The sequence below is a fragment of the Epinephelus lanceolatus genome, chromosome 17 (genome assembly GCF_041903045.1).
Source record: "Epinephelus lanceolatus isolate andai-2023 chromosome 17, ASM4190304v1, whole genome shotgun sequence".
Taxonomy (NCBI): Eukaryota; Metazoa; Chordata; class Actinopteri; order Perciformes; family Serranidae; genus Epinephelus; species Epinephelus lanceolatus.
Genome location: NC_135750.1, coordinates 12,075,104 through 12,088,114, shown reverse-complemented (window position 1 = coordinate 12,088,114; position 13,011 = coordinate 12,075,104). Strand labels below are relative to the sequence as shown.

Below are 13,011 nucleotides of genomic sequence, written 5' to 3'. Positions count from 1 at the left end.
CTCTCTCTCTCTCTCTCTCTGCAGTGAAAAGCCTCTCCCGCTCCAAATACTTCTGACGGAGAGACAGGGTGACCAATCAGCTCCTTGTCTGGACCAGCAGGCCCCGCCTCTCTCTCCCTGCCTCATTAAGCCCCTCCCTCCACAAACGAACTCATTGTCTGACTCCACCTCCAGTGCCGGGGCCCCCACAATTTCACCCAGGGAGAGCAGCAGAACCGGAGGCCCCTGCTCTCGCATCGGGAAGCCCCTCTCCAACACCGGGTCCCTGCCTGCCCTGTGCGTGGACAGCTGGGAGCAGAGCCCCCCGGGAGACTTGGCCCCACCCCCTCCACCTGAGGAGGTGGAGCTTCCTCCCCAGTGGACCAGAACGCCTCCTATCTCCATCTCAGCAAAGGCCCAGCCCCCGTCACCTGTTGGCACCAACAACAGTTGTCATCTGATGATGGAGGAGGCGCCATATTACCCCCAACACCCACTGATCACGCCGCGTGCGTCTAGCCCCACACCCAGGCTAGCCCCGCCCTCATCCTCCTTACCAACCAGAAGCTGGTCCTGCTTACACTCAGACCCACCTGATGTTGTTGATTCTCTCGTTGACCCACCAATCAGCTCGTCCCTTTACTCACCACCAGACTCCCCCTCCAACATCCCCCCACCTCCACCTGCGAGCCGGCCTGGTCGGACCTCCTCCCCGCCCCCCAGTCAGGACTATAGAGCAGTCCTACCTGTGGAGCGCTGGGCGGAAAACGTCAACAGATACTACGGCTCTCAGAATGCTACAGGAGGAGCAGGGGGAGCGGCGTTGCCCGGTGAGGAGCTGTCGGAGTTGGACTCTCTGTACCAGGCCAGTCTGCTGGCTCCCAGCATGCACCGGGGCAGCCGAGGAGTCAGTCCTCAGCCAACCAACAACAAACCAGGTAGGAAATACGCGGCTTCTCTCAGGTCAGAGGTTAGCTCACATGTTCAAAAACCTCCATGAGCAACAGTTAAATATGTGCAGTTAAGAAGTATTACCTGTAATTCAGTCCAGTTGTTCTCCTGATTGAGGCTGCTGTCAACAAAAGTCAGAGCTGTAATAAAAGCAGGTGGCTGGTTTGTCAGGATTACTGTCCCCCTGAGATCTGCAGAAACAGATTAAAGAAAAGTGACACCAGTGATTCAGTTGTGGTGCTGCAATGCTGCATCACAATGGTACTGTTACTACTGCATCTGCTGTTCATAATGATGTGTGTGTGTGTGTATATGTGTGTTTAGGTGTGAGGAGAATGCTGTCAGGATCTGGACGGTCCAAAACTCCAACGGCTGAGATCGAGAGATATGCCTACAGATCACCGGTTACACCTCATAAGGTACGACTGACTGCGTGTGTGTGTTATGTGTGTGTGTTGCGATAATTGTTTTACACATGTTCTGTGTGAAGCAATTTCACGGCTGTCAAACAGCTCCATGAGCTCAATTTCTTTTGTTAATGTTTCCTCTCTGAGGTCTCATTAGCGATTTGTGACTTCAGTCTAATTACATTTTAGGTTTTGCAGTTTTTAAATGACTGTAAAGAAGTTTGAGGTAAATACTCTCAACATGTACTGTTAAATAAATGATGCGAGCATTTAGAGCTTTCATTTGATCTGTCAGATAAATATCAGCCCTGATTACTGATCTCTTTTTAAACAGACTTGGTTTCTACCAGACGTGAATGATCTAAATCATATACTTAAATATTTTCTACTCTCTTCTGCTCAGTTGTTGAGGCTCATTTGTGCTCCCTTCCTTTACGAAAATAGATTTGTCAGTTTGAAACATTGTAAATATCACTGCCCTCATACTACCATGCGCCCTTTATGATGGCATTGATACAGCCAGTAGATGGCACTTGAGGGCAGAGTCAAAAGTTTCACACAACATATGAGGCAACAATGGAGGAGGTCACACACAATTATTTTATCATTATCAATTAATCTCCAGACTACACTCTCAATTAATCGTTTAGTCCAAAAGATTATCAGGAAGAATTAGGGATACTGTCCAAGCATGAACTGAACCTTTGATACCAGGAGGGACAGGACTATCTCGAAAAAGTAAAGTATTTAAAAATGTTACTCCCTGCTGACCTCTGACCTTCAACCTCTGTGCAGCCGCCATCAGGTGAAGACGAGAACTACAGCGCAGAAAACCTGCGACGCATCGCCCGCAGCCTGAGTGGAACTGTCATCGGGTCACGACCCCAAAACCTTGGACCCTCCCACAGCTGTGTAAGTCACAGTCAAGACACACATAAAAAGAGACGCACAAACAGCTGTGTGCATGTTTCTGTCTATTATTTTTTTAACATCCTGTTGCCACCCTGTGTTCATACAGTGTAACTGCAGCATGGTTCAGGTTCTGCTCTTCACTCGTACCCCTTGTCCACCCAACTAGCTCTGGGTCTTGATCTGTTTCTGTTCAGGACTCTTGAAACCTTGGTATTATCTTGTGAACCTGCCTGTGCAACGACTGGTTTGGGTCAGAACCATTGTAATCAAGGATGTGTCATCAACAGAGGGTGCTTGTAGAGTATCCTGTATAAGTGTTTGAGCATATAAACACTATAATCCATTCATGAGAGACCCAAATATGCTAGCTGGAGTACTTTGAAAGAAACCAGGATATATCCAGGGAATATGAATAACCCGGTTTCTCTGTTCACATGTAAATACTGTATCCTGAATATGATCATAACCAGGATAAGCCTCATAAATGGGTTATTCATGTCCATGTAATCACAATTAATCGTTCCACAGCAGTACTGTTGGGTCCCGACAGGGTTACAAGCAGATAGCTGAATGAGCATTGGCGCTACCTAACTCCCACCACACCCACATGGTGCGCATTGAAGAGTGACTATGGCTAATTCTGACCAGTGAAATACTGGAGGGTGGGCACTGAGCACTATGTTTTAGCATGCTCACAAGGCTAGCCAGCAGTAAAGTAGCCACAGTGCAGTAAACTAAAGAGTAGCAAGCTGAACGATAAACCAACATGTGTAAACGGTCAAAAATATTCAGGCTGGTTAACTTATTAATGGTTAATGGCTTTTTATTTCATTGTGACTGAGACACACTGTTTAACAAATGTGGTGGTCCTTTGTGTCTTTTTAAAGAACATTTTTAACCAAGCAACACCTATATGTAAGAACTTATTTTTCTTGGGTAGATAATAAAATGGCGTGAAATCAAAAAATGATTCTGTACAATCATCTTTCCTGCTGCTGATGTGGAGCACACTACTTGTTGCTAATTATCTCTACAGCAGTTAAAACGTTCAGTGCGAAACCCTGTTAACGTATGAAACTCTGAACAGCTGTACAGGTCTCTGTAGCAGCAGCCTGTGCTTCTCTTAGAGTGCCCCTCTCTGTTGCCGCTGGCGTTCAGCCATCTTGTATTCAGCCCTCAGGAATCGCCTCAGGCCAGCACATTAAAGATTGATCACTGATTTAGTTCTTCCATTAAGCTTTTAACCTCTGCGCTCGCTGCGAAGCGAAGCCGGCCTGATGTGAACCGACAGCTGAGGTTTGACTCCGGATATCAGCGTCTGTGGGAGGAATCCTGATGTTTCACTTCAGCCGGAGCGTTTTATTCTCCCTCTGAATGTCGGAGGGCCAATTGTGTCTCTAATACACCCACTGAAACATTAAAACTTAAATGGATGGAGTATTAAACTAAAAACAAAGTGAACTTTGACCTGCAGTCAGCGATCCTCATAAATGATTCAAACGCTAACATGAAGACAAATCAGCTCTGCTCAAGACAGCTGTTTATTCACTGCACTTTTAAAGAACTCATCCTCTACTACAATTTTACTTATAATTTACTGCTGATGCAAAGATAGATAGATCTCTATGTTCTACACCTCTAACCTAAAGCCCCTTTCCCACTGGACAAAAAACCCACTTACATCTGGCTCTCGTCTTCAGTGGGAAACGTTACAATCAATTTAAATTCTATGGACAAATGACTCTGCAGAAGGCTTTGGCATTTAACGCCTCCAGCTCTGATCAGCAGTGATGGAAGCATTACGCACCTTTTCCGGCACAACTGTTGATAACTTCTGTGACTATTTGTCATCTCAGCCTTTAATTCCGTCTATCTTTGTCCTATTTGAACAAGAGACTAAATAAATACCAGATATAGAAAAGAAGTTACCACCGTAACCATTTTTACTGGCCTCCACGCTCCTGCTGCTCTCTAGTGTTTACTCACCTCATTTTCTGGCATGTTTCCTGACATCAAACACAACACACCTGGAAAAAAAGAAACACAGAAGATCATGCTTGTCTCCTGGCAATGGGAAAGGAGTCTAATGCCTTTTTAGCAGGTTGTCCTGCGTTTAAAAGACCTGCGTACGCCAGGTGTTGAAATAAGCAGCTGTTTGGTTCAACATATCAGCTCAACTCAGAGTTATTGCAGGTTTAAAGTGAAGAAGAGAACTCATCCTCACCTTTTATTTCTAGAAAACAAAAACTTGCATTTAAACGAATACTTCAACCCTTAAATGACAACTGCATGTCAGCTACTCTCCATCTGTTACGGTGAATTTGTGAAGAAAACTTTTTTTTCTTGCATGCCTCCAAGGTAAATAAAGAATCCAAAAAAAAGCAGTATAACCCAAGTCTCATTTATCCAGTCGTACACTCAGTACTTCCCAAATAGACATTCCTCTCCGACAGGGATCTGAACTACATGTGGAACTTAACACCATCTACTGGAAGCATGCAAGAAAAACAACATATTTATCATTAATTCAACTTAACACTGGGTGAAATATTCCTTTAAAGATGCAAGGTTTTCACAGATGACTGGATTTTATTTTGTGTCATTTTTCATGGTTTTCCCTCCATCATGTTAACTTGTTTTTATTTTTACCCCCTCCCCTCTGTCTGTTTTGTCTTCTTATTCTATTCATAATTTCTCATTTATTTTCTGTCCTGTGTCCTGTCCTTTTTCATTTTACCATCCCGCTTTTCTTCATCGTCTCTTATCCTTTTCTTCATCTATCACATCTTTATTTTCTCTTGCATCATTTCCTTCCTCTTGCTCCCATCTTTTTCCATCTGTTGCTCCTTCATCTTTCTCCATCACATCTCCTCCCTGTTATTCCTTTCTTTACCTCCATCATCATTTTCTTTTATCATCTCTTTTCTTTCTCCTCACCCTGAAGGACCCCTCTGTGCCCAGGCCCCCTCTCAGACACTCCTCCTCTTCCTCCTCCCTCCTCCGTCGCCCCAGCACCTCCTCCCTGCACATCCCCTCCTCCTCCACCTCCTTCACGACAGATCACTCCTACCACCACCACCACCTCCTCCAACAACCCCGACACCACGGCCCCTCAGCTCCTGCACATCCTTCACAGCACCCTCCCTTGCAGACATCACGGCCCCCGAGCTCGGGCCTCTCCTCCTGGGGACACTCAGGTAACCTGCTGGCCCTTCACCTCCACCTTCACCTCCACTCTCAACCAGCACCACCGAAACCACAACCACCAACAAATGAGAGTTTCCTGGTGTTTCCTCACAACAGGAAGTCCTTCAGAAGTCTAAAATTCACCAAGCATTAACACATTTGATCCTTGTATCAGCTCACTAATTTCATGATGTGGTGATTTATGCAGCAGCAAAAGTATAAGTTTCAAAATGAAATATCTAATATGAATTTATATAATCAGTGACTGCTACACAAATTATGACCTCTGTTATTTTGGGGGAATTTGGAGGTTTCACCACCCTGAGTGTAAATAAATAATGTACTATTTATCCAGTAGAATTTTATTCCTGGCCGTGTGGAGAAGGCATTGCAGGAATATTTAGACTTCATGTTGGGGAAAATGTTACTAATAATTTCTTAGGTAGTTCCCTGCAAAAAAAAATTGATTAATCTGCTACCATTGTAATCTGTAAATTTCTTAGACAGTTACTTGAGAGTTTAGTTAGTTGAGGTTAGAAGCAGTTGTCAGGGGTCCAATTTCCCTGAAAGAAAACCTCAGTTTAAATAAAACTGTCTGAAAAGGTCAGATGTTCAGACTAAAACTAAACGCTTTATATTTACAACTACTTCACATCTTTACTGCTAATTTCTCCTCTGCTGCAATCGCCAACTCTTGTCTGCTCTGAGCGCAGCTGCCGTTATGCTTTGAACTAAACCAAACACATATGACGCACTACAGGGCTCCCATCACTTAATGATAGCCTGCAAAAAAAACTTTCTGTAATTGGTCCAAAAGTTTGAGCCACCCAGGAAACGTTTTCACACCAGAAACAAAACCAAACCAACTTCAGTTTGATCGGGACAGAGACCACCTTAGTTGTCAGACCAAGGTCCGGCTGTTTGGTCTGGTGGAGGTTTCACACTTGTAATTTTGGTTTGGATCAAAAGTCCAAAAGTCTGGACACAAATGAGGTAGGTGTGAAAGAGCCCTAAGAATTGTTGTGTTTTCGTTAGCTTAGAATGAGTCCTACATATCCTCAGTGGAGGCTGGACCTCTTCCAGGTAATGCGCTACTGTATGTTGTACCACCAGGTTTCTACAGAAGCCCAGAACAGACAAACCAAACACAGGAAAGGGTCATTCACATTTTAACCTTGAAGTGAAAGCCAATGTAGGTTATTTGAAGGGGAGGGGTGAGGGGATGCTGTTCAGTTGGTTGCAATTCGCAAACTCACTGCTAGATGCCACTGAATCCTACACACTAACTCAGTTATTGTCAGTTTAAAAAATTCTAGCTTTTTCTTAACAAGTTCAACAAGATTCAGAGCATTTACCTTTAGTTGCTTCTGATTGGCTGAGGATGGACTGTGTCAGGTGGGTACGCACCATAACTACGCTAGCGTACTTCTGTGGTGTGCCAAGTAGGTGGAATTTGCACATCACATGACAGTCGTTGCAGCTGGCAGATGTGCTGGATTCTCTGCTAAATTTCAGGTGTTTACATCACCACGAGCACATGGTCTAAACAAACAAGAGATATTGATCAAACGGAGAACCGATGACTTTCTTTCAGGCTAACATAAAATCATATTATGAATGTTATTGTTCATGCAGGCAGTTATTTGTCAACAAGGAAAAGCTGACTGACAGATTACACTCCATTTAAACGGTCTTTCCGGCCCTCGCTATTAATTAAGCGGCGCACCAGCGCACTGAAATGGAGCCGACCCATAGTCAGGGTTTTGTTTACAGCATTTCTGATTGTTTTTCCCATTTTCTCCTCTTCCTCTTCTTCCTCCCCCTCTTCAGGATCTGGACCAGGCATCCAGCAGCAGTTTCTGGTTGTGCCTGACAGGCATCAGGCTCTCTCAGGTCAAAGCCTCCACAGCGTCGCGCTGAATTACGGCACTCTGCCCCGAGCTCCTCGCCGAGCCCCACCTCCCTCCTCCACCTCCTCCCTCCCCAGACCGAGAGCCAGCTCCGGTCCTGCCCCCCCACTGCCAGGTCCACAGAGTCTCTACGCCACCCTGTCCCACCCTCGCCGCTCAGCCAACACCGCCACTAACGGTCACTACCGGCAACCATCGCTACCTATTAAAGTCAATGGGTCCACCCACTATACTCCGCACCACCTTAGGGTGCCAGGGGAGGCCCCTGCCCAGCCGCTCCGCCTGGATGTGCCCCCTGAGACCGACTGGCGCCGTGATGCGGACTACAGGACTGTCAGCTCCTCCTGGGATCCGCGTACCGCCCGCCACCACCTGCCCCTCCAGCGGACCGACTCCCACCAGCCTCCCCGGCCCCGCAGGGACCCCCACCTCTGCTCGCTCTGCCAGCAGCTTCCTGCTGAGCCATCACGCCCCTACTGCCCGTCCTGTGGCGCTTACGTGGCTCGGTTCCGCCCAGTGAGCTGATCCGGCCTGAGGCTCCCGTGCCCTGCAGACGCCACAGTAGAAGAGTCCAGCTCCCAAGAGTCCAGCTCCCAATGTCTCAAGATAAAGTTTCTTTTTTTTTGTATTTAAAATGTGCCAATGTTTCTTTAAATCCGATGCTGCCCAAAATCCCATCGTTATGTTGGTGGATATCTCACTTTGGAATAAAACTCTGTGATTGGTCGGCTGCAGCAGCTTCATCCGGGGAAACAGACAAGATGGCCTCGCAGAGTTCTGCCACTTAAAGAACTTCACTATAGTTTCTTCTCTCCTGCATCTGTTTCCTCTGAGAAGGAGCTGCTCACAACAAATCTCCGCCGTTACTCTCCACGTTGTGTTCCCAGCCTGCTCACCTGGTCCTCCCCAGTCTGGACGCTCACAAAATACATGACACCACACAGACAGATCTGCTACACACAGTCTATGAATGTCTGCTGGATTTAAGCACATTTAGATTTCTAATCAAGACAAAGCACCGTGATACAGACCAGGACCATGAGAAGGTCGGCAGATGATGATGATGATGATGATGATGATGAAGAAGAACAGAACTGAAAGCAAAGCAGTGTGATGATGAAGACACTGCTGTTCATCTGCTCTCTGTTCAAACTGATAAAGTTTGATTGAAACATGAGAAAAACTGACACATCAATAATCATTTAACAGGTAGGACTTATTAGTCTCAATCTGCTGGGTGTCAGATTCATAATCAGCATAAACAACGTGTTTATTAAATGGTAAGAAACAAAGAAGAGTAAAGGTATGTAGCTGGAAAAACGACTGGTTCAATCTACAACTATTTTGAGCTATTTTTCAAGCAAAAATCAAAAACAATAATCGGTTCCAGGTTCTCACTTGTGAGGATTTGCTTCTTTTTTGGTGTGAGCCATCTGAAGATGCCTCCTTGTGTTTGAAGATATTGTTTTCTTAATTTTTAGATGAATAGACAGATTTATTTTCAACCGTCTGAGGCCTTTTTAATTTTTTTTTATTTGGTTTCATTCTTGATGCTGTAGCCTGTTATAGAGGAATACAAATTGAAATGGTATGTGCTATTGTGATTTTATGAAGTCATTAACTACAGCTAATAGTAGCACACTTTTTAAGTGTGTGTCAGCTGTGAATGACATTTCATTTAAACTTGTATGTATGTATCTATAGTTTGTGATTCATTTCTAAATGACAGAAATTATGATGAATGCGAAGCAAAGTGTTGAAAGCCCGTTGACTCGAGTTTTTATTAGAACTAACAAACCCTTTAATTATTAATTTAATTATTTACCCAATTAATTTTAAAGTAATTTTTTAGTCTAAAATGTCGGGAAATAGTGATGTCCCTCAGTCAAATCAGCAGCGATATTCAGTTTAATGTTAGAGAGGATGAAAAAACTAGCAAATATTCACATTAGTGAAGCTGGATAAAAGATAATTTTTGGACATTTTCATTGTTATACAAATGGCTTTTAAAGGTCTACTATGCAGGGTGCGTGGGTTTTCTCCAGGTACTCCAGCTTCCTCCCACAGTCCAAAGACATGCAGATTAATTGGTGACTCCAAATTGTCCGTAGGTGTGAATGTGTGTGGTTGTCTGTCTCTGTGTGTCAGCCCTGTGATAGTCTGGTGACCTGTCACTGGTGACCATGTTTACAGACAGTAGCTGACAATCCTGCATAGTATACCTTTAAAACAAAAAAAAAGATTTGTGATTATCAAAATTTTTGCAGATTAATTTTTTTGACTGGTCGATTAATCACTTCTGCTTTAGTGAATCTGACACCACGTGGAAGGAGGAGAATAACAGCTCCAGATACTTCAGGTGACGATCGATGTGTCAGGCAGCAGGTGTCACATGAAGGACGTTGAGACACGACAGGAAGTAGAAGAGCTGCTTCTTTGCCGCCGTCTGTGTCTCCGAATATAAAATCTACTCTACTTATTACTCTATTTATTTTTGTAGGCTTGTCAGACTAAGTTGTGCATAGATGAAACTATTCTACCTGAATATACTCTCCTACTATAGTCTAATTTTCTAAAGGTAGTTAGTCGCCTTGTTTGGGATGTGGAGCCTTCTTATACTGTACACGAGGCTGTTAGAGATTAATAACTAAAGCTTTTATTTTGACAGCTAATATTTAGCATGATGTTTTATTATAGCCTTGAGAGACTTTGGTGTACATTTATTGTAACGATGATATATGCAGATCTTTTTTAGCGCAGCAACATTTAACTCTGATTTAGTGCACTTCAGAAGTGTTGATAGATTTATTTCATGTGCTTGTTGCTGGTTTCTGTTGACACATCTCCCGTTGTTCAGGGAGACGCTCCTCGTTATCGGCTTGTTTTTGTACTCGGACGACTTTGGTTTCATAGATTAACGAAAGAAAAACAGGAATGCTGTTTTAATAACGGATTGAGTGACTTCTGCAGAGCTGATCTGTCCTACTGCCAAGAACCCAGTGACCCCACCCGTCTGGTGCTCCAGGTGAGCTAAAACAAACAAACCCAAGTCTAGTCTGAAGTTAAATATTCACTCCGAATCATTTCATCTGCAGTTGTTCCGCAGATTACTAGATACTGATTATGATATAATAATATGAATTGATCATTTCGTACTGATTTACTGATTCTCTATCTGCTGTTTGATTTTATTCTGAAAAGAAGACTTCCTGTCAGAGTTTAATCTAAGTGCTGAGTTCAGACCAGACCCGAGTTCATTATAATATTAGTAATGAAGTTATTTTTTCACCATTTCAAAGTTGATGGGTTTTTTCGTTTTTTTGCTTTTTGCTTCGCCAGATTTTATTTTGTTGATTTTGGTATATTTTTGATGCTTATTTTTCTACACTGTAGAGTTAACAGAGATGATTAAAATGTTTAAAGGAAAAGTTTAAGTGTCTTTTACTTTTTTAAAAAAAAATATTCAAGCAGGAAATCATCAGCTGTTGAAGCTTCTTGTCTGCTCAGTCACAACATCAAACACCTGAAACTAAAGCCCCGTTCTGGTGCTAAAAGGTGGAGCTGTGAACACTGCAGTCTGACTGTAGAGGATGGTCACTCTGCTCAGGGCTGAGTTGTGGCTGGTTTTGAGACTCATGTAACCACCGTTCATACTGTGGAGAGTTTTAGTAGTAGCCTAAACTGTAACTGTAAAATGAAAGGATGTTTGCTGCCTCTCACAGCAGCTGGAGTCTGAGAAAAAATAACTTAATTCACTGGGCTGACTGCCGACGACTTTTAAGGTGGAACGTTTACTTGTAATGTTACTCAGTGCATGAGTTGACGACGTGAATCCATCAACACACCTTAAATTTCACAACTTTGACCATCACTTTAGTTTTTATACAACATACACTTTTAGTAATGAGTGGATCCTCAAGTGTTTATGTATATAAATTTCGGCCGGGTTATGTGACAGAATATATTCACTCGGAGGGAAAAAAGTAGTTCCTGTGGGCTCCAGCAACACTAAACCCCTGAACTTGCCTGAGAAGGACTAAATGCACAAACTTGCTATTCTTAAATACCCCACGGAGAGAGACTCTCACTGCAGCCTGTTTTATTTTGTTCTGAAAATGTCGGCGTGCAGCCTCGTTCTGTGTACGATAAACGAGGTGCAGACTGATAAAGGAGGAAATACAGTGAGTGCTGGACGGAGCAGTGAGTGACAACAACCCCGCCCACATTTAAGGGTACTGTTTGTGGTGGAAACGCTAGGGTCTAGGTACCATGTCTGAAGGGTTAATTTTCAAAGGTACCATAGCGAAAGTGTTTGGTGGAAACGGGGCTAAATACTTTCATGTACTTTGTTTCCTCTCATCCTGATGCATTAATTTACCTTTTACAAGTCCTTCAACCGAATAGCAGTCATCCAATCACCAGAAAAAATGTTAACATTGAACATTTCTGCAAACACTGATATGTTACACTTGTAGCAGATACATTGAAACCTCTATTAACACGGTGGTTAACATGTGGTTAGGTTTGGGCATAAAAACTACTTGGTTATGTTCAGGAAAAGATCATCTTTTGATTAAAACACCCACAAAAGTGGAAAGTCAGTGAAAAACACAAATTCGGGGCTTAAACACAGCTAGGAAACACCATGATGTGTCTGTAAAGGTCACTTAGTTTCAGTGCCAATAATACTGGGGGAAATGCTGCGAAGTGTTGCCAAGGAGCAACTGGTTTTGTTGTTTGTTGATCTCTTACAGTGGTCTGCAGATTGACAGGTGTCTCACCTATGTGACACACCATCCATTGTCTCCACCTCCTGATGACCGAAATTTGTCAGATGTGTTGTCATATCATACTACTAATGTTCTTAATCATAAATAAACAAGTTTCAACCATTAAACATGATTAGGTTTTGGACCTTGTCCTCTTTTGTGTCAGGATCAGCTGCAGACTGGCACAGATGGCCGCCATCTTGTTTTAACATGGATGACTGTAATGTGCACTTAGTACCACTAGATAACACAAAAAGAAGTGTCCACTAATGAGGCCTCAGTCGGGCAAAATGAAGGTCCAGTAAACCCAAATGAGGACACAGGGTCTCAGGAAACGTACAATGTGAACATTTTCTTGTGTCGACTTGGCAACTCTTTTGGTAATCGATTAATCCTTGAAGTCATTATTCAGGCAGAAATAGGCTACCAACTGACCCCTCACATTTCAGGGATACACTGTTAGAGCCGTTTTAGTAACTCCTAGTTTCCTATTATTTTTTGAGTCACTCTAACGCACCACCTGACCTAGCATCCGGGAACCTTTGATTGCATCCAGGTGTGCTGAGGTGAGTGTGCAGCGTGGATGGAAGACACCACGGAGTTTCAGTCTTTAACCGCCGCGTGGTTGGTTAATCTTAGTTTTAACTGTTTGATGAAGTTTAATACCAGATTGATTTGAACTCTGTTTTTGTAAAGCCTGTTTGTTTGGGGAGTTTTGTTTTCATTTTTTTGGACGCCACAGTCAAGACAACCAGTTCATGGCGTCATCCTGCATCTCTCCACACATCCTGCAAATCAGTCAACTCTGAACCAAGTGAAGCACGTGGGTCATCAAACAGTGAGTAAAACCAAACCATCATGTATCTCTGTTATGGCGGCTGTTTTTTGTTTTTAACA

The 13,011-nt window shown here is 43.5% G+C and overlaps 1 protein-coding gene across 5 annotated transcripts in view; it reads left to right on the top strand.

Annotated features, from left to right (window-relative positions):
- The window catches only part of LOC117248223 (ubiquitin carboxyl-terminal hydrolase 54), a 78,711-nt gene that overhangs the window by 59,490 nt on the left and 6,210 nt on the right, over positions 1–13,011 (top strand). For 4 of the 5 annotated variants that reach the window (XM_033613055.2, XM_033613058.2, XM_033613054.2 and 1 more), the window contains 5 exons: positions 25–917; positions 1,255–1,349; positions 2,133–2,249; positions 5,194–5,446; positions 7,266–12,952. In XM_033613055.2, coding sequence (XP_033468946.2) covers positions 25–917; positions 1,255–1,349; positions 2,133–2,249; positions 5,194–5,446; positions 7,266–7,870 — 1,963 coding nt within the window. In that variant the 3' untranslated portion in view covers positions 7,871–12,952. The remainder of the gene's footprint in view (positions 1–24; positions 918–1,254; positions 1,350–2,132; positions 2,250–5,193; positions 5,447–7,265; positions 12,953–13,011) is intronic. The other variant, XM_078160737.1, reaches the window with a different exon arrangement.